The sequence below is a fragment of the Salmo salar genome, chromosome ssa01, assembly GCF_905237065.1.
Source record: "Salmo salar chromosome ssa01, Ssal_v3.1, whole genome shotgun sequence".
Lineage (NCBI taxonomy): Eukaryota > Metazoa > Chordata > Actinopteri > Salmoniformes > Salmonidae > Salmo > Salmo salar.
The window spans coordinates 32,934,350-32,961,702 of record NC_059442.1 but is presented as its reverse complement, the minus strand read 5'-3'; the positions used below and the strand labels follow the sequence as shown (position 1 = coordinate 32,961,702).

The 27,353-nt window shown below is 41.3% G+C and overlaps 1 protein-coding gene across 4 annotated transcripts in view; it reads right to left on the bottom strand.

The window, feature by feature from the left end:
- Positions 1-27,044, bottom strand: part of LOC106601569 (syntaxin-binding protein 6) — a 127,625-nt gene extending 100,581 nt beyond the window's left edge. For all 4 annotated transcript variants that reach the window (XR_006769633.1, XR_006769631.1, XM_014193881.2 and 1 more), the window contains exons 1-2: positions 26,748-27,044; positions 6,790-7,007 (exon numbers count right to left, since the gene is read on the bottom strand). Coding sequence is in view for 2 of the 4 variants with exons in the window: in XM_014193881.2 (XP_014049356.1) it covers positions 6,790-6,943 (154 nt within the window). In the remaining 2 variants the exon portion in view is untranslated. The remainder of the gene's footprint in view (positions 1-6,789; positions 7,008-26,747) is intronic.
- Between the last annotated feature and the right edge of the window lie 309 nt (positions 27,045-27,353).

Sequence of the window (27,353 nt, the reverse complement as noted above, 5' to 3'; positions counted from 1 at the left end):
TGTTTCCAGCCATTATTCCAACAGTGTATACATTACACCCTATTTAATACATTCCTATAACACTGACAGTGCAGCGATATTCAATCTTAATAGCCAGCCCATTGATTTTAGGCAAATAATGCTACAGGAAATGCCCTGTAGTGGAGTCATTTAAGTAACACTATTCTACTGATTCCAGAGTACACCGACTCACTTGCTAGTTCTGGCCCTCCCGGCCAAACAGTCAAGTTAGCGAGCGTTCGTGTGGTTCCTGCCGAGACAGAAGTGAAAGAAACCAAGGAAAAGTGCAGTCGCAGCATCTTGTCCAGGCCTATAGGGTTCAGTGAAGAATGCACCGACCACATAGCTCTCTGAGAACAACAGAACATCCATCCAATTCACACCCACTAAACTCCCACTCAGTGAACAAACGCACACCTTTAAACTTTTAGCTTTCTTGTTGCTAGAAGGTCAACTGAACAAAATCATGGCCTTGAGCGTAAATTGATTTAAGATCAACGCTGTAAAGAACACCTTGTCAAGACCAACATTGGCAGTAATTTATTTTCACTGTGCATTGAGCACCAATAAATTAAAATCAGGCTACTTGGTAACATTTTGTACCAAACTATTCAATAATGGTTATGTCATGATAAAGTGCATTGTATGCAAACGTAATGAGACCATTCATGACAATGTTCTTTGAGAGACCTCTCGCATAGTCTGAATGAAAGGATGCTCTACTCTCTGCTTGAGTAAAGACATGCGGTAGGGCACTAGACCAGTAATGGACTGACTGGACCGATCTGAACGGCATCCATCTTGCCTGGGGTCACTGGCAGTAGCGGTACACTACGTTCAGTGGCCAGAGAGAGTGAAGTACAGTAGAGCACTCTGGGCACACTGATCCTAGGTCAGTATGGTGGTCATGTCAACACAGCAGCCTTACTGTACCAAAGGCGTGTCAATAGCTTCTTACATAACAAAAGTGCCTCTGTATTTCCCTGGGCCTCACCGCCTACTGTTCTGTACCACTGGAGCAGCAGTCATGGGATTGTTAACGCATCCTTGAGGGTTCCCCACAAGTATGTAAGGCTGTCCCTGACAAAAAAACTTCATAAATGGTGGTCGACCAAGAGTCAGCTGTTCTTTCGATTGGTCGTCATTTTCAACGAAAAAAATCCCGACGTTGAAATCAGGTTCCTTTTCGGTTCTGAATGAAAGTTCAAAATAAGTAATTTATAGAGGTCTATGTTTGGACCAAATCAAGGCTGGTCCAGACCGGACAAAATCTGAACCAAACATAAACATCTATGATTGGTTCAGGTTTGGTCTTGACCAATGTCCGTGGAAGTGATAGCCAAAAGCCATCGGGGTCGGTCCGTGCTTACTGAGATATAGCCTACAGTGTTACCTGAAATTGAATTTTATGAATGGCTATCTATGTGGTAAGCCTACCGTCTCTAAAGCACCAAAAAACGACATCCGGGCTGGACCAGGGTGTGGCCTACCGCGTCAGCGCACAACGGAATTTTATGAATGACCATCCACGTGGTAGCCCGACTGTACAACAGGCCATTGCACTGGCTTAATTAGTCCTGATTCCTGTGACTAATAAAGTTGGCTATTTAAGCACTGAATCAGCTACCCAACCTTATCAGGAGTTATCGCGAGCCTATTTGCAATGTGTTTACACAGCCGGAAATGCAGAAGTATTTCTTTTTCGCTATGATCAGCTTGTCAAAAAAAATGTACGGATTCAAACTTGAAACCACTGATCATGACAATGGGGTGAAACTCCTCCATTCCATAATGTCCATTTAGGTTAGGCTATTTGATCGGAGAAACCTGCATTATGTAAAAAGTGTCCGTCTCATTACATTGTCATACATTTTACCTCCAGCCTGTCGACAACAGAAAAGGCCACATACTCTCTCTACCATATCCTATATATGCTACTTGAGTTATGTTAGTTTATTTTATTGACTGAACGTTGGTGGAGCGCCGACCTGAAGTCGAGGGTTGCTGAGTATCAACTGCAAGATAAAGAATTGTTGGCTGATTTTGCCTTCGCCGTGGACATCATGGCCCTCATGAAAGAACTGATTTCCAAACTACAAGGGAAGGGCCTTTTTGCACATCAGATGTCAAGCCTTCAAGGGGAAATTACTCCTCCTGACCTGCCAAGTAGAAGCCAACAATCTCACGCACCGTCCAACACTACTAGTTTGTTCCCTATCAGATGACTAGCGGGAAAAGTATAGATCGCTGCTGCGTGCTTTTAACAGTGAGTTCTCGTCGTTTTGAGGATTTCAAAGTGTTGGAGAATGACATGCTGTTGGTTTCCTCTCCTTTCACCTTCAATGTGGATAACGCTCCCACTGACCTGCAACTTGAGCTTATTGATCTTCAGTCTGATGCAGTGATTGGAGAACTATTCAAAACAATGTCACTGACGAGGTTCTTATGCATCTCTTGATGAACAAAACTTTCCAAAGATTAAGAGTCATGCCCAGAAGATGTTTGTACTGTTTGGGTCAACCTATGTATGTGAACAGACATGTTCAGTGATGAAATATAACAAGTCAAGGCATAGATCATCTCTTACTGACTCTCACCTCTCAACAATCCTGCGCATAACGACATCAGAAACTATACCCGACTTCACTGCTCTAGTCAATGCCCATCAGAGACTTCACTCCTCACACTGAGTAATTTAAATGTAATGTTGAGCTCTCTCTCTTTGTGTTTTTGTTCATACCCAATAACAAGAGTTCTGTCCGTGGTGCTGAATGCACAGTGTACTTTTCCCTCCGTGTAGTTCATTGCATGTTTAATAATGAAATTACCTACCAAAATGAGAACATGGATGTGGATTATTTCTGTGCATGTTAAAAAAGTAAAATAAGTAGCATATCTGGATGTGATTTACAGTAGATATATCTGTCAACACAGTCATACACATGATGTATAGTCCCGTAATATGATCCTGGCCCGCGATGGCAAAAATATATTCTTATGTGGCCCTCCATGGAAAATAATTGCCCAGGCCTGGCCTAGTCAGTAGTGAATGAGCTGATGAGCCATATAGAGGGACAGGATCTGTGCTGCTCCACAAAGCACAACCCTTACAAGATGTAGTAGTAGACCTAGCTACATGTACAAGGAACCCAGAATAGAATTGTGAATGTGCATCCAGTCACATTATAGCAGTCAGTGGGACAAACAGAAGATTCATCTTCTTCCCCCTCCAACAAATCCCACCAACACAGTCTTTGCATCACATATTTACAGTGATATTTAAAGTGACGCTATAGAGGCTTTGAATCATTTCAGCCAGTTGTTTTGAAAGTAGTGTTCACAAGCCAAAATGTCTTATTTCCTCCCCTAGATGTTGGAACATTGCTGAGGGGATTTGCTTCCATTTAGCCACAAGAGCATTAGTGAGGTCGGGCACTGTTGTTGGGCCTGGCCAACAGTCAGCGTTCCAATTCATTCCAAAGGAGTTCGATGGGGTTGAGTTCAGGGCTCTGTACAGGCCAGTCAAGTTGTTAACCTGTTGGGGGTAGTATTTACACGGCCGGATAAAAAACGTACCCGATTTAATCTGGTTATTACTACTGCCCAGAAACTAGAATATGCATGTAATTATTGGCTTTGGATAGAAAACACCCTAACGTTTCTAAAACTGTTTGAATGGTGTCTGTGAGTATAACAGAACTCATATGGCAGGCAAAAACCTGAGAAGATTCCTTACAGGAAGTGCCCTGTCTGACAAGTTCTTGTTCTTCTTGACTCTCTTTATTGAAAACTGAGGATCTTTGCTGTAACGTGACACTTCCTACAGCTCCCATAGGCTCTCAGAACCCGGGAAAAAGCTGAATGATATCGAGGCTGAAACACATTTGCGCTTTTGGCAAGTGGCCGATCAGAGGACAATGGGCTTAGGCGCGTGCACGAGTCGACCCCATGCTTTATTTTCTTTCGTCTTTTTACCTAAACGCAGATTCCCGGTCGGAATATTATCGCTTTTTTACGAGAAAAATGGCATAAAAATTGATTTTAAACAGCGGTTGACATGCTTCGAAGTACGGTAATGGAATATTTAGACATTTTTTGTCACGAAATGCGTCGTACTCGTCACCCTGCTTTACCATTCGGATAGTGTCTTGAACGCACGAACAAAACGCCGCTATAACTATGGATTCTTTTGAACCAAACCAACATTTGTTATTGAAGTAGAAGTCCTGGGAGTGCATTCTGACGAAGAACACCAAAGGTAATAACATTTTTCTTATAGTAAATCGGACTTTGGTGAGTGCTAAACTTGCTGGGTGTCTAAATAGCTAGCCCTGTGATGCTGGGCTATCTACTGAGAATATTGCAAAATGTGCTTTCACCGAAAAGCTATTTTAAAATCGGACATATCGAGTGCATAGAGGAGTTCTGTATCTATAATTCTTAAAATAACTGTTATGCTTTTTGTGAACGTTTATCGTGAGTAATTTAGTAAATTTTTTGTAAATTCACCGGAAGTTTGCGGGGGGTATGCTAGTTCTGAACGTCACATGCGAATGTAAAAAGCTGGTTTTTGATATAAATATGAACTTGATTGAACAAAACATGCATGTATTGTATAACAATGTCCTAGGGTTGTCATCTGATGAAGATCAAAGGTTAGTGATGAAATTTAGCTGTGGTTTGGGTTTATGTGACATTATATGCTAGCTTGAAAAATGGGCGTCTGATTATTTCTGGCTGGGTACTCTGCTGACAATCTAATGTTTTGCTTTCGTTGTAAAGCCTTTTTGAAATCGGACAGTGTGGTTAGATTAACGAGAGTCTTGTCTTTAAAATGGTGTAAAATAGCCATATGTTTGAGAAATTGAAGTAATAGCATTTCTAAGGTATTTGAATAACGCGCCACAGGATTCCACTGGCTGTTACGTAGGTGGGACAATTTCGTCCTGCCGACCCTAGAGAGGTTAAACACCGATCTCGACAAACCATTTCGCTTTGACCTCGCTTTGTGCACGGGGGGATAGTCATGCTAAAACGGGAAAGGGCTTTACCCTAACTCCAGCCCATTATTCCTCATCCACCAAACTTTACAGTTGGCACTATGCATTCGGGCAGGTAGCGTTCTCCTGGCATACGCCTGAATCTGGCAAACCCAGATTCGTCCGTCGGACTGCCAGATGGTGAAGTGTGATTCATCACTCCAGAGAACGAGTTTCCACTGCTCTAGAGTCCAACTGTGGTGAGCTTTACACACCACTCCAGCTAACACTTGGCATTGCGCATGGTGATCTTAGGATTGTGTGCGGCTGCTTGGCCAGTTCTTGTGCTGACGTTGCTTCCAGAGGAAGTTTGGAACACGGTAGTGAGTGTTGCAACTGAGGACAGACGATTTTCAGCAATCAGCGGTCCCGTTCTGTGAGCTTGTGTGGCCTACCACTTCGTGGCTCAGCCATTGTTGCTCCTAGATGTTTCCACTTCACAATAATAGCACTTACAGTTGACCGGGTCAGCTCAAGCAGGGCAGAAATGTAACTGACTTGTTGTAAAGGTGGCATCTTATGACGGTGCCACGTTGAATGTCACTGAGCTCTTCAGTAAGTCCATTCTACTGCCAATTGCATGGCTGCATATATCAATATTTATTTTTCTTCTTAAAATTCGTATGTTACAAATCCACTTCGTACAACACGTTACGAATTTGTAGGTGCTTAAGATCTAAGAAAAAAAAAGATTTAAATATTTTCTGACCAATAGGGAAGTGGTTAAGAGGAGTGCAGTACAGTACTAGAGACATCAGGATAAAAAGTGTGTCAACTGTCATATTGCACCATGTTGTAATTACTTACTGGGAGACTACATTGAGCCTTGACACGGTGGTGCCAGCGAGGTAGTTCTGGCCTTAAAGGTTGCGTGTTAACTGATAGATCAATGAGTTGAGACCTTGAGATGACATGATTTGCTGCCAAAGAATGGTTTAATAGGACTGCAGAATGGGTTAAAGAAATGTAACTTAGCCTAGTGAAAATGCTTTGTACCCGTTCCTCTCGATCTCACATATATTAATGAGCATGACTGATTAAGAGTGCAATACTTCAGATGATAGAAAATCTTTCAGAAACAATTTGAAACCAAATTACAGTTAAATAAAAATATATTTCAAAGTAAATGTCATCCATTTAAACCCTAAATTGGTTAAGGGTCTTGCTATATTGGCTCAGAAACAGTAAACAGGCTCTTCAGACAGCGTATCAGAAGGTGAATTGTTGGTTAAGGGTCTTGCTATATTGGCTCAGCAACAGTAAACTGGCTCTTCAGAGAGCGTATTAGAAGGTGAATTGAAGGGGATGTGTGTTGCAATGTGACTGTGGTCTCTCTAGCATGTTACCTCAATTCCAGGCTGATAACACTGACAGTGAGGATAATCACTCTGGGCACACGTTGGATCAGATGCAGCACAGCACCCTCTAGTCGGGCCACCAACACACACATCCATAAAAATAAACAAACACACACACTCATACCACTGCCATCAAGAAACCTGTCAATAGCAGGGACATTATAGCCACATGCCACAGACAATGCTACAGGGAAACCTGTCAGTCTGGAGTAGTCATCAGCACAGGAGCCCCAGGAGCCCCAGCACTCACAAACGTGAAGAGAGGAAAGGAACACAAGACTGTAAAGAGAGGAACGGCAAAACAACGAGAGAAAAAGAAGTAAAACTAGGAAAGGAGGTAAAAAGAGGAAAGACAAATAAATGAAAAAGCTGAATAATAAGGGTTGTAGTACCTGAGAGGCAGATGAAGGTCATGTAGTCTCCCTGTCCTCCAGTAGCTAGGAAGGGGATCTTCTTCTTGGTCCTCCTCTTCACCTGCACGGCTGCAAGCATCTTCTCATCGTGGGGCGTGAACACCGCCTTGTTGATGGCTGCCTTGGCACTCATCTTGGGGGAGGGGGGAGAGTCGCAGAGAGAGAGGGTAGATGGAGAGGAGTTTGTCAGCTCTCCTCTGTGGATGGAAAGAGATAAGATCATTGGTGAGTGTTACTGTTTGATTTTGGTGGAATGGGTAAGGTTATAGAGTTTAATATTTTCCCAGTATTTTACAAATGTTGCATCCTGAGAAAAAAAAATCTCTTTTCTCCCGGGTAGCCCGGTATTTCATGCCAAAACCGGAAGTGTAATTCAAAACGATATGAAGCATAGTGCAACTAATATCTATCTATCTATCTATCTGGCCCGATGCTTCCTGAGCCTGATGAGCCATACATTAAATACATTTTATGAACCCAAGCCCCAAAAAAACCTAAATGATTGTGTCATTATCCAATACATATGATTTTTAGGCTTTACGCACATCATAAAAACATAAAAGCCCAGAGATGTAGCTAGCTATATGCTCTCTTGGGTAAATAAATGAAAAACTCCAGTAGCCTAATCTTTGAGTGTGAACTGTATTACATGGACTGGAATTATGCACCTCCTTCAACTCATGATAAAGTTGGGACAGAACTTTCTGGTGCATCACATGCGGATTCTGGTGCATTACATACAGCCTACAAAGTATAGGCTAGAGAATTTGATTTTAAAATATAATAGGGCCTATTTGTATTAGTAGGAGGCTGACTCATATATACATTTTATAATATTTCCCCTAATGTTATAGCCTACCTCCTCTTTCTATTGTTGCTTCATTCTTTCCTCACAACAGTTAAATAAGCTTCGTTGTCCTCATCTTCATTATTCTAATGACATGCTTGTATAATAGGACTATAATTAGATTCAGACGGCTTTCACTTCTCTTCACGAAGATTGAATGGTTATGTGTCTGAATAAATAAATGCTATAGCCTTCCGCCATCGCACGCTTGTGCTTCTTTCAAATGACCCGTGAGTTCCATTGTCTGCTGTAATTAACATTCAGCAAGCAAGAGCTTGCATCCCTCTTTGAATAGTCTATTGGTATGAGAAATGCACAAAAAAAGTCCAGCAAGCTATTCTAGTCTAGCTTTTCTTGCATGGGACTCCAAGAGCTAAGGAGATTTTTTAAGGAGAGAGGCCAGAGGAGCACAGGAGAGGCTATAAGTTAGAAGCTTATTATGCATAACCCATCATTAATTAGCTAAATACAAGGCTAATACTGCATTGACTGCATTACCTGAAAGAGGTAAGCTAGGACATACACACACACACACACACACACACAATATATCAATCTTGAACAGGATTATCTATTTTGGATGCAATTTGAATCCAATTGAGAAAGACTGCGAGAGTGCTTGCACTGATTTAATGCAACAACATTCGAGTGATAGGCTGTTTTAAAACTGCAGCTGCAAAAAAATTATATCTTCACAATGAACAAATAAGGTGACCCTGAAAACGCTGTCTCAGGTATCGCTCCAGAATCTCCCATAAGTGTTCAATTGGGTTGAGATCTGGTGACTGAGTCAGTCATGGCATATGGTTGACATTATGTTCATGCTCATCAACCATTCAGTGACCACTCGTACCCTGTGGATGGGGGCATTGTCATCTTGTTGGGGCATAGCCATGGTAGCTAAAACAATGGCCAAAATAATTGCCTGCCCAGCATTTTTACAATTGACCCTAAGCACGATGGGATGTTAATTGCTTGATTAACCTGTTAGGGCTAGGGGGCAGTATTGACACGGCTGGATAAAAAAACATACCCGATTTAATCTGGTTACCACTCCTACCCAGTAACTAGAATATGCATATACTTATTACATATGGATAGAAAACACCCTAAATTTTCTAAAACTGTTTGAATGGTGTCTGTGAGTATAACAGAACTCAAATGGCAGGTCAAAACCTGAGAGATTCCTTTACAGGAAGTGGCCTGTCTGACCATTTCTTGAACTTCTTTTCCATCTCTATCATTTACTAAGGATCTCTGCTCTAACGTGACACTTCCCACGTCGTCCATAGGCGCTCAGAGCCCGGGAAAAAACAGAATGTCGTCATTCCAGCCCCAGGCTGAAACACATTATCGCCTTTCTCAAGTGGCCGATCAAGGGACACTGGGCTTATGCGCGTGACCCCGACCGCCCCCGCCTTTGGGATTTTTTCCTCTGTTTGCCGAAAAGGAGATTCCCTGTCGGAATATTATCGCTTTTCTACGAGAAAAATGTCGTAAAAATTGATTTTAAACAGCGGTTGACATGCTTCGAAGTACGGTAATGGAATATTTAGAATTTTATTGTCACGAATTGCGCCATGCGCGCGACACTTCTTTACTATTTCGGATAGTGTCTGGAACGCACAAACAAAACGCCGCTATTCGGATATAACGATGGATTATTTTGGACCAAACCAACATTTGTTATTGAAGTAGCAGTCCTGGGTGTGCATTCTGACGAAGACAACAAAAGGTAATCAAACTTTTATAATAGTAAATCTGATATTGGTGAGTGCTAAACTTGCCGGGTGTCTAAATAGCTAGCCCTGTGATGCTGGGCTATCTACTGAGAATATTGCAAAATGTGCTTTCACCGAAAAGCTATTTTAAAATCGGACATATCAAGTGCATAGAGGAGGTCTGTATCTATTATTCTTAAAATAATTGTTATGCTTTTTGTGAACGTTTATCGTGAGTAATTTAGTAAAATGTTAGCGAATTCCCCGGAAGTTTGCGGGGGGTATGCTAGTTCTGAACGTCACATGCTAATGTAAAAAGCTGGTTTTTGATATAAATATGAACTTGATTGAACAAAACATGCATGTATTGTATAACATAATGTCCTAGGGTTGTCATCTGATGAAGATCATCAAAGGTGAGTGCTGCATTTAGCTGTCTTCTGGGTTTTGGTGACATTATATGCTGGCTTGAAAAATGGGTGTCTGATTATTTCTGGCTTGGTACTCTGCTGACATAATCTAATGTTTTGCTTTCGTTGTAAAGCCTTTTTGAAATCGGACAGTGTGGTTAGATTAACGAGAGTCTTGTCTTTAAATAGCTGTAAAATAGTCATATGTTTGAGAAATTGAAGTAATAGGATTTTTAACGTTTTGAAAATCGCGCCACAGGCTGCCAGTGGCTGTTACGTAGGTGGGACGAATTCGTCCCGCCTAGCCCAGAGAGGTTAACTCAGGAACTACACCTGTCTGGAAGCACCTGCTTTCAATATACTTTATATCCCTCATTTATTTAAGTGTTTCCATTATTTTGGCAGTTACCTGTAGCTCTCACTTTCATATAAATCATCCATTGTCAATGCAAACCTTCTCCAGAACATTGTAGCCAAAATCAAATCAGTCCAGCCCATATCACTGAATCCTTCTTATTATGGAGGGAGGAAAAGACACACTGGTAGAAACAACATCTTTGTTACATGTCAGAAGAAATCACATCCCCAGAAATCACATTGAGAAAGCAGTGAGATTAGTCCCGGAAGAAATAAAAGCAAAATAGCCATTACATCCAACTGCTCTGTGCTTTTCCAGTCCCCAGCGTCAGAAAGACCACTACAATCTCATTTCAGAAAAATTCTGCTCCCCAATATAAATGGGCCTATAAAATAATGTAATGACAGAATGAGTGACTGCCTCCAATATGGAAGACGGGCCATCGTTTCTGTGGAGTGGTGCAAATATCGACATCTCTCTTACTACGACACAGACAATGTTCCCTCCAAGATCTGCTGTAAAATGTTAATGACTTCAGTTAGGAAACTTTTCAGAAACATCTCATTGAACAGTCATCACATTTGACATGATTTGAAATATATTTTTTAAATGTAACTTTGTTCACATTATAAACTGGCAGCTCCTCATCGAATGAGACGGAATACCCAGGTCCCCAAACACAATGTGCTTTGCTGATCGCGTCAGAGAAAGCAGTGCTGAGGCAGTGCAATTGTGATTACATTAATGGAGGATGCGGTCATAAACAATAGCGTTTAATTGTGTCCAAATGCTCTCCGGAGAACTATGGCGTTTAATCATAGTCTCAGCCAGACACACACGGAGGTGGTGCACTGCTGATACAAAAATATAACTGTCCGTCACAACAAATGCTACATGAATTAGGCGACTCAGAGAGGAGGCATGGCAACAACACCATCGTCAATATGGATTTCTAATAAGCAGGCCCAAAATACTTGTTTTTCACACTGCATTGAGCTTCAAATAAGTGTTTGGCAGCTGAGGAGGAGAAGCAAGGAAACAAAATAGTTCCACAGAAATATAATCCGCAGCGTTAGAAGCGTTGCCAAGACTAATTAATTGAAGGGGAAACACTAACAGCTTTTTAAAGTGATGGAGGAAGAACAGTTGACTTATTAAACCAGATAAGCAAACTACTGTACATCAAGGTTACGTTTCTAACGCTGCTGATTATGTTTCTGTGGAACTATTTCGTTTCCTTGCTTCTCCTCCTCAACTGCCAAACACTTACTTGAAGCTCTGATAGAGGAAACACTGAACACCCATTTGTCTCTTCATCTTCAACAGTCTAGCTAAAAAAACATTCTGGCCTTTCTTTGAGAACAATAAATACAACAGGTAATATGAAACGTCAAGAGGCATCGAGATTCGATCCAGAAAGCCAGGATTGTTTACTTTCAGACATTTTGATTTCTGAATGGTGCTGCATCTGGTGAGATTTAGTTCTAAGCATTGGCACAGTAACTGTTTCTACTGCTAGGTACACCTACCCACAGGGTAACGTTAGGTCACAGTGAACACTATGGGAGTGCACAATTCAACTAGTCTAAAAACCAAACAGTAAAACAATCCAGCTCAGCAAATGGCATTTCAAAACATCAGCAGATGAGGCTCTAAACAAATTGTCTATCTCAGAGTAAACAACATACAAGCCAAGATTTCTTTGAGAGAAATTAGCCAACAAAAATGTCTTGTAATGTTTAAAACATCCAACACCTAAATCTACAAACATGTGCATATACCAGTGGAGGCTCCCCAGAGGAGGAAAGGGAGGAACCGTCCTCAGTGAATTTCATAAAAATGTGAATAGTTAAACATAAAAAAAAATAAAAAATAAAACTATACTACATATAGTCACATCAACAAATAACTGATATAAAAACACTTGAAGGTATTCAACAGCACTCCCTGGGGTAGCACCATGGTGTAGCCGGAGGACAGCTAGCTACTGTCCTCCTCTGAGTACATTGACTTCAATACAAAATCTAGGAGGCTCATGGTTCGCACCCCCTTCCATAGACTTACACAGTAATTATGACAACTTCCGGAGGGTGCCCTCCAACCTATGAGGGCTCTTGCAGCATGAACTGACATGTTGTTTACCCAATCAAAGCATCAGAGAATTAATCTTGTACTGAAAGCATAACCAACAACTAGCTAGCACTGCAGTGCATGAAATGGGGTGTATAGTTCACTCAAAAGAGAAAGAAAGACAAAAATACATTTGTAAGAAATTAACTTGTTATGGATAGGGGGCAGTATTTTCACGGCCGGATAAAAAAACATACCCGATTTAATCTGATTATTACTCCTGCCCAGAAACTAGAATATGCATATAATTATGAGCTTTGGATAGAAAACACTCCAAAGTTTCTAAAACTGTTTGAATGGTGTCTGTGAGTATAACAGAACTCATTTGGCAGGCCAAAACCTGAGAAGATTCCAAACAGGAAGCGCCCTCTCTGACTATTTCTTGGCCTTCTTGATCATCTCTATCCAAAACAGGGGATCTCTGGCATAACGTGACATTTTCTAACGCTCCCATAGGCTCTCAGAAGGCGGCAGAACGGTGAATGATAACTTTGGAGGCCATGGCTGAAAAACAGTAGCGCATTTGGATAGTGGTCGATCTGAGAACAATGAGACTGGGGCGCGTGCACGAGCCGACACCATGTTTTATTTTTTCGTCTTTGAACGAAAACAGGGTTTCCCGGTCGGAATATTATCGCTTTTTTACGAGAAAAATGGCATAAAAATTGATTTTAAACAGCATTTGACATGCTTCGAAGTACGGTAATGGAATATTTTGAATTTTCTGTCACGAAACGCACCCTTCTTTACCCTTCGGATAGTGTCTTGAACGCATGAACAAAACGCCGCTATTTGGATATAACTATGGATTATTTGGAACCAAACCAACATTTGTTGTTGAAGTAGAAGTCCTGGGAGTGCATTCTGACGAAGAACAGCAAAGGTAATAACATTTTTCTTATAGTAAATCTGACTTTGGTTAGTACCAAACTTGGTGGGTGTCAAAATAGCTAGCCATGATGGCCGGGCTATCTACTCAGAATATTGCAAAATGTGCTTTCACCGAAAAGCTATTTCAAAATCGGACACCGCGATTGCATAGAGGAGTTCTGTATCTATAATTCTTAAAATAATTGTTATGTTTTTTGTGAACGTTTATCGTGAGTAATTTAGTAAATTCACCGGAAGTGTTCGGTGGGAATGCTAGTTCTGAACGTCACATGCTAATGTAAAAAGCTGGTTTTTGATATAAATATTTATTTGATTGAACAAAACATGCATGTATTGTATAACATAATGTCCTAGGAGTGTCATCTGATGAAGATCATCAAAGGTTAGTGCTGCATTTAGCTGTGGTTTTGGTTTTTGTGACATTATATGCTAGCTTCAAAAATGTGTGTCTGATTATTTCTGGCTGAGTACTCTGCTGACATAATCTAATGTTTTGCTTTCGCTGTAAAGCCTTTTTGAAATCGGACAGTGTGGTTAGATAAAGGAGAGTCGTGTCTTTAAAATGGTGTAAAATAGTCATACGTTTGAAAAATGGAAGTTTTTGGATTTTTGAGGAATTTGTCATTCGCGCCACGCCCATCATTGGATATTGGAGCAGGTGTTCCGCTAGCGGAACGTCTAGATGTAAGAGGTTAAGAAGCAAGAGCATTGTATTTTTTCACTTACACAGCTAGCAAATGCAGCTAGCTAGTTTAGCCTACTCAAACAGCCGGCTCAAACAGAGGGATGTTATGTTAGCTAGCTGGCTAAGGCTTCCCAACACTGGAACTCTTCCAAGTGAAGGTAAACTTTTGGTTTTATTACATTTATTGCCACCGGGGCCACAAGTGTAACTGCTTAACTGTTTGCTGTACTGCATGATTGTAGTGAGTTTACTAACGCATTAGTTCTAGTAGCTATGTTGACTATGACTAGCTAATATGGTGACAACGATGTAAGCTGTGTGTAGCGGTTATAGTATGAAGGTTTGGCTTGGAAAGGTTTTTCGCCTGGTCACAGACAGCTGTTGTGTTGGGCACTGAAGTCCACAAGCGAAGAGAAAAGGTGATAAGAGGAGTGCGTGTAGATGCGAGAAGGAAATATACAACAAGCAAAGTGATCATGCGGTTTATATGTGGTTGCTATTAAAGTGAACTGTGTGTGCGGGGGATCAGGGGTGTATTCATATCGGCGATTCTGTTGAAACATTTTTAACGTAAGCAGACAGAACAGGGATAAATATATCTGAATATGTCCAATAGAAACTCTCATTTCCAACTGTTGGACTAATGATTAAACCCTAGATCAGCTAGATGCAGGCAAGTGTGTGCAAGGTGGTATTGAATGTGTTCCCATCTGTCACCTTGCTACTCAAATTTCTCTAACGACCTGTGCAGCTACGTTGTAAACTTTCATTCGAAGACTAGGTTGAAGAATCTCATGATGGGTATAGCATCATGAACATGTAGAAGCCTAAACCTATTGATGTTACATTGAGCTGGGTGAATGAAATATGAATGACAGTCATCCAATATGCTGTAATAGAAATAAGGCCATGTAGGTGCCTTCCGAGTGGCGCAGCGGTCTAAGGCACTGCATCGCCGGGATGTCCATGTCCCATCGTGCTCTAGCAACTCCTTGTGGCAGGCCGGGCGCCTGCAAGCTGACTTCAATCGCCAGGTTTATGGTGTTTCCTCCGACACATTGGTGCGGCTGGCTTCTACATTAAATGAGCAGTGTGTCAAGAAGCAGTGCGGCTTGGCAGGGTCATGTTTCGGAGGACGCGTGGCTCTCGACCTTCGCCTCTCCCGAGTCCGTACGGGAGTTGCAGCGATGGGACAAGACAGTAACTACCGATTGGATATCATGAAATTGGGGAGAAAAACAAAATACAAATAATAATACTACATTCAAAAAAATAAAGCCATGCTCATAAAAGTGCATTCTTTCATCACATGCGCAGTGCACTCTTCCATCACATGCACAGCTGATTCTCAAGATCTTTCACACTAATGAGATGCTATTGAGCCCACACTACTACACTGTCTGAGCCAAGGACTACATGCTTTCTGGTAAGTTTTGATTACAATACTGGGTGGGGTGAATATATTTTATATGACATACATGATTTTTTGTCAACTAGTAAATAGTAGCCTACAGCAAAGTGTGTTAAATCATTTCTAACTTGTTAATTTCTGCTAGTTAGTTTTTGCTACCATGTGGGTTTTAGCTTGCTTGAGCCTGCTAACTGAGGAGTGTTAATTCACCTGCTTCCATACACGTTTCATTTTAAAACATCTTACAAAAAGAGTTGTTTAATCTAACTGCTTAACTAATCTTTACAGGAAAATGCCACGGGCACGATCTGATGTGTGGAGACATTTCACTGCAGCTAATGTAGACAAAAAAGCAACATTGCAGATGAGCTGAAGGCAGTCATCAATGACCTTGGACCACAGAAGGTATTTGCACTGGTGACCGAAAATGCTGCGAACATGGTGGCTGCTTAGTCTAAAGTGGAGGAGTCCTACCCTCACATCACACCCATTGGCTGTGCTGCTCATGCATTGAATCTGCTCCTCAAGGACATCATGGCACTGAAAACAATGGATACACTCTACAAGAGAGCCAAGGAAATGGTTAGGTATGTGAAGAGTCATCAAGTTCTAGCAGCAATCTACCTCACCAAGCAAAGTGAGAAGAATAAGAGCACCACCTTGAAGCTGCCCAGCAACACATGTTGGGGTGGTGTTGTCATGTTTGACAGTCTCCTGGAGAGGAAGGAGTCTCTCCAAGAAATGGCCATATCACAGTCTGCCGATATGGACGGCCCCATCAAGAGGATCCTCCTGGATGATGTATTTTGGGAGAGTGGTAAGCAGCCTGAAACCTATAGCAGTAGCCATTGCACGGATTGAGGAAGACAATGCCATCCTGTCTGATGTTCAGACAGCTTGCAGATGTAAGAGAAGAAATCCGTACTGCCCTGCCCACTTCACTGTTGCTCCAAGCAGAGGAAACTGCAGTTCTGAAATACATCAAAAAGTGTGAAGACTTCTGCCTGAAGCCCATACACACCGCAGTGTACATGTTGGACCCCAAATATGCTGGCAAGAGCATCCTGTCTGGTGCAGAGATGAACAAGGCCTATGGTGTCATTACTACCGTGTCTCACCACCTTGGCCTGGATGAGGGCAAGGTTCTTGGCAGTCTGGCGAAGTACACTTCCAAGCAAGGGCTTTGGGATTGAGATGAAATATGACAGTCGTGCCAACATATATCATCAGCCACCTGGTGGAAGGGACTTTGTTGATCTGAGGCTCTTTCCCCTGTTGCCTCCATCGTCCTCCAAATCCCACCAACATCAGCCGCCTCAGAGCGCAACTGGCCCTTGTTAGGGAACACACACACACACACACACACACACCAGGCTGACCAATACAAGGGTTGAAACATTTTCCCAGATGGCCACCAATTTGAGGCTTTTTGAGCCATCCTCAACAAGGTTGGAAAGTGACAGTGAAGATGAGGCCTCAGAGACTGATGTTCAAGAGGTGGACATTGAGGTCCAGGGAGAAGACATGGAAGCCTGAGAGGAAGACAATCAAAGCTTTAGTTTCTAGACTATCATTTTACAGACGTATGTTGGGATGGATCATTGGGGATCATTCAATATTCCCTTTTGTTGTTCAATTCATAACTAAAATAGTTCTCATTTCTATTGGAAGGATTTAATAATTTGCGATGTCTACTTATGATAAGGTAAATGGTTTATGTCTCCATATGATATGGTAAATATATCCAATGCAAAAAACATTACATTTAAATGTTATCAATATTAATTCCCATGTATTCCCGTTAATTCCCATGGAAAGTTTCTACCTCTGAATATTCCCCAAAATGTGCAACCCTAGTCCTACCTAATCTTAAACGGCACAGGCGTACACACAGTTGGAAAGGGCCTTGTTCAGTTTCCTATAAAAAACAGAAACACTTTGTTCTTCCACCATTTCAGCCCAGTGGTGCTCACCAATCTCTGTACAAATGATTCTCTAGTAATTCAGAACTTCAATGAAATTAATTGAAGTGGGAATAATGCGCTTCATTATGCACCTTCGCGTATGAATAAAACATGAAAACCTCGATCTTCTTTTGATAGATGGCCTCAAACACAAATCATATGAAGACACTAGTAAACCTGAACATCAAATGTCAATGGTCCTACTGTCACCTTAAGAAGGGGGTAGAGAGGCATAGAGAGAGCGAGAGAGGGATAGAGATAATAGTAGCCCTAATCCTGGGTGTCCCTACCAATCCACTACCATCCTCCAGCTGAGAGAGAAGGCTCCCCGTGTCTCTCCAAGCTGTCGGCAGACAGTGGGGAGTCTATATCCTGCCTCAGGTGGGCAACTGAAGTGTGAGGGATGGAAGGGAGGACCTTGGAGATTGGGGGTAGATGTCACTTTTCAGTGATGGTTTGAATTACATTAGCATCACATTCCGACACTGCTTGGCTATGGTGAAAACCAGCGGTGGAAAAAGTACCCAATTGTCATACTATAGAAAATGTAAATATATGTTAACAGAAAATGACTCAAGTAAAAGTGAAAGTCACCCAGTAAAATACTACTTCTGTAAAAGTCTAAAAGTATTTGGTTTTAAATATACTTAAGTAAATGTAATTGCTATAATATACTTTTTTAAGTCCTTATATTAAGCAAACCAGATGGCACTATTTTTATATATATATATATATATATATATATATATACATACACACATGAATAGCAAGGGGCACACTCCAACACTAATTTACAAACAAAGCATGAGTGTTTAGTGAGTCCGCCAGATCAAATCAAATTGTATTGTCACATACACATGGTTAGCAGATGTTAATGCGAGTGTAGCGAAATGCTTGTGCTTCTAGTTCCGACTATGCAGTAAAATCTAACAAGTAATCTAACAAATTCACAACAACTACCTTATACACACAAATGTAAAGGGATGAATAAGAATATGTACATATAAATATATGGATCAGCGATGGCATGCGGCATAGGCAAAATGCAGTAGATGGTGTAGAATACAGTATATACATATGAGATGAGTAATGTAGGATATGTAAACATTATTAAAGTGCCGTTATTTAAAGTGACTAGTGATACCTTTATTAAGTCTATTTATTTAAGTGGCCATAGATTTGAGATCGTATGTTGGCAGCAGCCTCTCTATGTTAGTGATGGCTGTTTAGAGATAGTAGGGATGTTATCTGATAAGTGTGTGAATTGGACCATTTTCCAATCCTGATAAGCATTCAAAATGTAATGAGTACTTTTGGGTCTTAGGAAAAACGTATTCTTTTCTTAAGGAATGTAGTGAAGTAAAGTTGAAAAAAATACATCGTAAACTACAGATACCCCCATAAAATACTAAAGTAGTACTTTAAAGTATTTTTACAACACTGAAAACGAGACTTGCAATCCCCCCCTTCACAGAAACACTTAATTCATTACCTCGCCAAGCAGTGAAAGGAGGGAGCAGTGCCAATTGCAGTCTCTCCTTTCGCCCAGCGTGTTAACGTGAAATCTGTTCAGCCAGAGCTCACGGCTCTCCAGAGGCCTCTTGAGTAAGGGTGCTTCGCTTTAGCCCACAGCCAAAACTTTCATCCCTCTCCACCACTCCTTTCCCTGCTTACTTCTTTACACAGGCCAATAGAAATCTGGCACAACAGCCAGGCTGAGAGAGCTTCACAACGATAGGACAGGTGCAGGATTTGCAAAAGCGAAGGCTACCACAAAGCCAGTTCAATTTGTTTGACATCTTCCAGAATTGCCAAACACTGATAAAATAAATGACCAGAAACTCAAGAAACAACCGATTCCCGATTGTTTAATCTTTGGTATAGTGAGAAATGTGGAATGCTGTTGTTACAGCTACTTTCCTCTGACATTTACAGTAAATGGAGAAAGGTCAGGGTTTAACAACCCTTTGAAGAATCCTTCAGAAAAGGGAGGATCTGAAATAGGCTTGGGCGATATACCATTTCTACCATATACCGGGGTATTTCGAAATACTGACAGTATGACACGGCAATGCTTATGACTATAAATTAAGTATAACTACAAGAAATGTAAGATGTGTCAAATAAAGTATATACACACAGCTCAGGGCTCCAGTTATATATTTGTTTTGCTAACTTGCTAGCTAAGTGGCTAGATCAAGCCTTTTGGTAACAGCAGAGACATTCTAGCCTAAGTACGAGTCTCTTCAGCTAACATTCCACTCCTTACCACTCACTCCTTGTCATTGCCAAAGAGACTGGCCTTTCAGTCATCTTCAAATATGAACATTCAATCATTAATGAGCGAGGAGAACTGATGAGTTGATAACCCTCACAGGTTATCCTCCAATTACAACAATTATCCAAATACTGGAACTCAATCACTTTTTTCTCCACAGAATACGTTGGTATCTGGTTGCAAAGCAACTGTTTGTTTATCCAGATGAAACCAGTCTGTCAAGTTGCTAGCTCAGTCTAAATTCTCAAACTAAATACATACGGCAATTCCAACCACAAAACCTCTGCTTTGGTGTTAAGCCTCAAAATACAATAACTTGCCTAGCTAACAGCTAAATGTTTTTGACTTTGTCATAATTCTAAATTCAAGGCTCCATGTTGTCATGGAACATGTTCATGTTATTACCAACAACCAACGAGCAACTCAGCCTTAAATCCAGCTGCATATTGAACGTTGAGACTACTGAAAGGCCAGTCTCTTTGGCAATGAGATGGAGTGGCAAAGACTGGTACCAGACTACAGACATTCGATCTCAATCACCTCCTGGATCAAGATCCCTGTTGCCTGAATTGTTGTGTGTGGTATGGTACAGAAACCGTAAGAAAATCTAGATACTGCCCAACACTAATCTGTGCGCTAACCAACCCACAGTTGGAACACCGTGCCTGGTGTGATGCCAAGGTGTTCTGTTTAACTTTCTTTGTGCCACATCCAGTGTTGTTTTCAGATGGCAGTGTGCAGATCGAGCCAGTGAGACGGCGATAAGCAGGGGAAATCACATTCCTGGGGCTTATCTTCCATTCCCATTCCTTAGAGAACGCCCCGCACTCAACAGGAATAACAACTACTCTTCAGCTCTGCTCGAGTGTGAGTTTGTACAGGGGGGGGCCTCTAACAGAGTAGAATGCAGGAAGGATGATGAGAGGGAGCCCGCTCTGAAACAGCTGTCTTTCAGGGGAGGAATGAGAATCTTCATATAGGGAAAATACTATTTATTTCTAAAGGAATACAGATCTTACAGTTGCATAGCATATGGCAGGGAAAACACAGTGCTTGAAATGGATGCAGTATGTAGAAGATAGGTGTACATTAAGTTGAAATGTTCCACAACAGGTGAGTGAAAATTGTTCCAGAGGATTACTTACAGCAGAGAGACTGCACAATGGTGTCACTGTCTGCACAATGTTTATAAAAACGAGGTGACAACATTCTTGATGCTATATTTATTGAAGGGTCTAGGCCTAAGGTGAGAAATAAATTGCAGAAGAAAACATTCACTGAAAACAGTAGTGACATAGTTCCACATAAAACTATCACTATTTCATATGTAGTCCCATATTTATGAACACACTGGCCAAATTAGAGTTGAGAAACAGTACAAATCTTAATTGAATGGTTTGGGTCAGGGCATTTTTTAGTAAGCCTACTCCTCTTAACATGAGCAATATGGAAATACTGGCACAGTGTAGTAGGACTGGCACAATAACCGTATAATCGACGGTTATGGATGAAGAGCGTCATGAAAATAACAGTCAGAACCGTTTTGAACAAACAGCTAACGAAGACAGCATTTGTGCGGTTGACTCCGTTTCTGAGATAATATGGACACATTTTGTACCCCTTTTTTCGTGATATCCAATTGCAATCTTGTCTCATCGCTGCAACTCCCCAACGAGCTCGGGAGAGATGAAGGTCGAGTCATGTGTCCTCCAAAACATGACACGCCAAACCACACTTCTTTACACCCGGAAGCCAGCTGCACCAATGTGTCGGAGGAAACACCATTCAACTGACGACCGGAAGTCGCTAGAGCACAATGAGCCAAGTAATGCCTCCCTGGCCAAACCCTCCCCTAACCTGGACGATGCTGGGCCAAATGTGCGCCGCCCTATGGGACTCCCAGTCACGGCCGGTTGTGACACAGCCTGTGTAGTGATGCCTCAAGCACTGCAATGCAATGCCTTAGACCGCTGCACAACTCAAGAGCCCATATTATTGCCTCCCAACAACGGGTTGACATTTTTTGCCCCTTGCTGAAACAAGCAAGGTATTGTAGCAAACAATGAATAGAATGGACTTTGAACCTCTAACCCTGGCAATTTGACTAGTTATCTTACGGGTACACTCGCAATAGCTGCTTGGTATTATGATGCAATCATTTCCATGCCAATGTAGAATGTTAATTCAAATGATGTTAACCGATTTGGCTCATGCAATGGATTTTTCGTAATGTCAATGGAGTTGAATCAACAAAAATCACAGCACATATTGATGGGTACACTTCCTGCTTTGCTCTAATGGGTACACTCGCAATGGCTGCCAGTCCACCCATTATGCCATCATGGACTTGAATGCGGACGCCCGTTCTATTGAAGTGCCTTCAGAAAGTCCTTGACTTATTCCACATTTTGTTGTGTTACAGCTTGAATTCAAAATGGATTAAATAGTTTTTTTCTCACACACACACACACCCATAATGACAAAGTGAAAACATGTTTTTAGAAATGTGTAATAGTTTGTAGAATCACCTTTGGCGACTATTACAGTTGAGTCGTGTTTTATATGTCTGTATCAGCTTTACAAATCTGGATTTGGGGAATTTTTTCTCATTCTTCCTTGCAGATTTTCAAGCTTTGTTAAGTTTGATGGGAAGTGGTGGTGAAGAGCAATCTTCAAGTCTTTCCACAGATTTTCAATGGGATTGAAGTCTAGGCCAATCAAGGACTTTCACATTCTTGTTCTGAAGCCATTCCAGCGTTGCTTTGGCTGTATGCTTGGGGTCATTGTCTTGTTGGAATGGAAATCGCACCCCCAGTCAAAGGTTGTTTACACTCTTTAGCAGGTTCTCATTAAGCGTTTGCCTGTATTTGGCACCATTCATTGTTCCCTCTATCCTTACCAGTCTCACAGTCCATGCTGCTGAAAAGCATCCCCATAGCATAGCATGATGCTGGTGATGCTGACGGGTGATGAGCTGTGCCTGGTTTCCTCCAGATATTACACTTTGCACTCAGGCCAAATAGTTACATTTGTCTCATCAGACCACAGATTCTTTCACGTGCCTTTTTGCAAATTCCAGGCGTGCTTTCATGAGCCTTTTTCTCAGGAATGGCTTCCATATGGCCCCTCTCCCATAAAGGACAGATTGGTGAAGTGCTGTAGAGGCTGTTGTCCTTCTGGCAGGTTCTCCCATCTTAGCCAATGAACTCTTTAGTTCTGTCAGTGTGGTCATTGGGTTGTTGGTCACCTACCTGACAGGGCCTTCTTGCCTAGTTGCTCAGTTTAGTTGGTCAGCCAAGCTCTTGGCAGAGTCCGGTTAGTTCCATATTTTCTCAATTTTCCAATGATAGACCACTGGTTTCATGGAAACTTTCAACACTAAAAATGTTTTATACATTTCCCCAGATATATGCCTCATCACAATTATATCTCTGAGATCTACGCACAGTTCCTTGGACTTCACGGAATAGTTTCTGCTCTGACATGCACTGTCAACTGTGGGACCTTATATTGACAGGTGTTTATTTCTAAATCATGTCAAAACAATTGAATGTGGTTTCCGTCTGGCTACTCTACCATGAAGGCCTGATTGGTGGAACGCTGTAGAGATGGGAGAACCTTCAAGAAGGACAACCATCTCAGTAGAGGAACTCTGGAGATCTGTCAGAATGACCATCAGGTTTTTGGTCACCTCACTGACCAAGGCCCTTCAACCGCAATTGCTCAGTTTGGCCGGGCAGCCAGCTCTAGGAAGAGTCTTGGTGGTTCCAAACTTCTTCCATTTAAGATGGAGGCCACTGTGTTCTTGGGGACCTTCAATACTGCAGAAATGTTTTGGTACCCGTCCATAGATCTGTGCCTCAACACAATCCTGTCTCGGAGCTCGATGGCCACCTCATGGCTTGTTTTTTGCTCTGACATGCACAGTCAACTGTGGGACCTTATATTGACAGGTGTGTGCCTTTCCAAATCATGTCCAATCAATTGAATTTACCACAGGTGGACTCCAATCACATTGTAAAAACATCTCAAGGATGATCAATGGAAACAGGATGCCCCTGAGCTCAATTTCAAGTCTCATAGCAAAGGGTCTGAATACTTACGTAAATAAGATATCTGTTTTCAATTAGCAAAAATTTCTAAAAACCTGTTTTCGCTTTGTCATTATGGGGTATTGTGAGTAGGTTAATGAGGAAAGAAATTAATTTAATCCATTTTAAAATAAGGCAGTAACGCAACATAATGTGGGAAAAGGGAAGGGGTCTGAATACTTTCCAAACGCACTGCAAGCATTACAAGCAAAGTTACATAGTGTCAATAGATCCTCCTTACCTGTAAAACAAACAAAGATCCAAACTAGCTGAAGTATGACAAATTGGAAACCTGTTACTTAAGTTTCACTTAACATTCCCTTAGCTGTGTTGGTTTTGCATGAATATGCTTTGTAATTTGTATAAAGTGTGTTAAGGTTGTTTGCCCATACACACTTGCCTAGTGATGTCATGTCATGTGTGCATCCTCCAGCCAAGTGGTGGGATGGGACAGTGTGTTCCCATGTTGAAGCTTCATCGGAAACTAGCAAGGATTGTTTTTGTTCCACTCTCCATTATATGAGCCACTGAAGACAGGAAACTGGCCTCGTTAGTTCAGCTATCTTCTCATTGCACAAAAAAGGAGTGTCTCACTTTCCCTTCCAGCAAGCATGGCAGTGGACATTGAGAGAAAACCCAGTCAAAATCATCACACCATGTGTAATAGGTTAGATAGTCTAATAATTTCCAATAGCTTATCTTTCATGGTGTATTCGAGTAGCCTAAATGTTGCAATGAAGTACTTCATGGGAGTGTGGTGTGCATTTGGAGTTAATTGGGTTGGTCAACAGCTAGGAGATAAGGAGTAGTATTAAGGAGAGCAAGAGATGAGATGAATAAGGTGGAAGCAGCAGCCCTACATGGCCCCAACCTGTCAGAGACTTGGCAATACAGAGATAGGATTTATCTGCAATGAGCAATTACCACCCAGCCTGAATGTATTGCACTTTGCAAATGGCTTTTTCCACCCTTTGGCTCCAATACAAACTCAAGCTGAGCATTGTAGCTTGCCTAAACACTATGGAACTGGGGAAAATAATGTTCAGAGGAAAATGATTAGTAACAGCCTGATTTTAGTGGGGTCACACCTTACCTTACCTTCCACTCATGCCATCTGAGTAACCCTGAAGGCTACTGTAATTACCCCCTATAACAAAACTAACATGTCGTTAGACTTGTTACATAATAATTTTGGGCTAGCCTAATTGCTTTGTAATGACATAAAATTAAGAGGTTTTTGATATTACTCAAGTCCAATGTGATAGCCACTAAGTTATGACAGAGTAATATTGTAGGTTAGCAAGGTTACAGCAACATGCACATCTGCATGAACTAATAACCAATGAATTGCTTTGATATGGTTTGGGAGTAGGGCCAATAGCCCTGCAAAATGATACGGTTTCCACAAGTGCTTCAAAACACAGCACTTCAGAACATGTGTTCCATAGATTCAGCAAGCCATGTTTTAGGCTGTCTTTTACATTCTCCTTCTTGTAATGTTCCATAGGATCATGTGGTACTCGATTGTATTTATTAAAGTGAAAATGTGGAAAATGTTCTCTCTCTCTGTGTGTGCAGGTGTGTGAGAGAGCAGAAGTACTACCCCCTTTTCAAATCAGCTGTCTGAGCATTGCATTGTTAAACATACACAATAGTATCTGGCCATTAGCCTGGTAAATATTTTTTTTTTTCTCATGGAAAACCACCTTCCATTAGGTTACAGCTTTCAACAAGAGTTTAATATTAACAGGACATCCTGGGTTTGTATAAACCAGAAAAGTCAAACAAACTTATGATCAATGATACTCATGTGACTTTTCCTTATTGCTGGGTGTGGTATTCAAACAAATCAAATCCCACGTATATTAATGACTTTCTCAATAGCCTGACCAATGACTATTTATGAATGGAAAAAGCTGTCGACCTGTCGAACGACAATTCGTTCCTATAAGGGAACACTAAATAGTGCATTTGAAGCCAAGGAAGTCTTAAATGTCGTTTCATGTGGGAGATTTATGTAGACAAAACATGAGCAGCTTGAGCTACTCCAGGTAGTGACGTTGCAGGCTAGCTCAGTGCTGCCCCCCCCCCTCTCATTGAGTATCTCAAGTTGAATGCCGACCGGGGTACTGCAGGCTGCCAATAGCTACTAAATGATCCTTATAACTTATTCTGTGTGCGATTTTAGAATAATCGGTTCAAGGACATACATCAGGTGTAATATAAAATTGCCATTTTCCCCATTCCTTATAAATGGGAGATCCGGTTTTCTGCAAAGAACGCCTGCAGTACCGTGGTCGGCCTTGAACGTCGTGGCTTCAATGAGGGGTCAGTCGTTCTCCCCTGAGACTGACTGACATTTTATATTAAGTTCAACCCACAGTCAATGTCTTCATATACAGATGAGCACATAATAATGAGCTTCGGGTTATGGAAATATAGCTCTTGCAATAAAGCATCCTTATATGAAACTAGCAGGATGCATTATTATTAGGAGCATAAACGAAATATTTGCCATTCTATGAAGCTTGTGACAAAAGCCTCCCTGAAATCAGATCGGGGGCTATTTGAAGTTTGAACAATGTCTTTTAGCTAGTGCTCAAAACACCATAGTCTCAGTTTGAAAATTATGAGCATGGGAAAATCAGACTTCAAAATTAGGCGGCGTGGTTGCTGTGTACTCTGAGTGGCATGCCTTTGAAAGCCATATTTTGCAACAGTCGAATGTTCTGTACAATTTGAACAAACTTTACTTTGACAGTGGTAGCACTGAAATTAACTTGGTGTCAGACTTCAGCCCAAAATACTTCAATTATTTGTTTTGCACGCATTTTACAAGATGTAAGTCTTCAAATCCTGAATAATCCATTGAATGAATGTTTTTGACGTGTAAAATAGGTCGTAAACTAATGTATAGCCTCTAACAGTTGCAACCTCTAGGAGATATTTAGCTGAATCTTGTTACAGGCACCGTGGAGACAGAGACACAAACATGACTTTGCGCTCTAATTTTAATAGTTGAACGAAAGTCCAGTACAAACGTAGATAACTAACTTATCACACAATTTGAACTTGCTATTATGTGTATATAACATTTGCATAATATGAAAAACCGAGAGTAAACAGAACAGTAAATATAAAAGTAACTCACTTCTTGTCAGGCGACTGTTTCTCGTGTGGTTCAAGCGTCAAAGCCTCAAAGGATATCACCGTGAGTCCATGAACTTTCACTTGCAAAGTCGTTCCTGTTATCTAATCAAAGTAAAAGGTAGCATGTCGTTTTTGACATAGAAGTAGCCTAATTTCGTTCAACAGTCGTATTTCAAAGAAAGACAGAGCGCCTCAAACTCCCACAGAGCTGGACTACTAGCGCGCCACAACTGCTGTCTCGACGGAAAGCAGTAGCAGGTTCTCACAGCAACTTTTCCAGACCGCCAGTCACGTGGATGAGGCGCTACGTAAATGCAATCTGGATTTTATTTGACTCTCAAAAACACTCCTCCAAAATAACAAGTATGTTTGCCATGATTTATAGTTGTTTTCCTTCGAATGAGAAGGATTTATAGTTGTTGTCCTTCTATATTTTCTTACTTTGCTTGATATCAAATCTTAAATATTGGCCTTGAATAGGCCTATGCATCCATGATAATGCATCCAATCTCTCTTTTGGTAGGCCAACCAAAGTTGTTTTTCAATTGTTGGCTATAAACTTTCATGAAGCCAATATTTGCAACACTTCATTTAATTGCCTGGAATT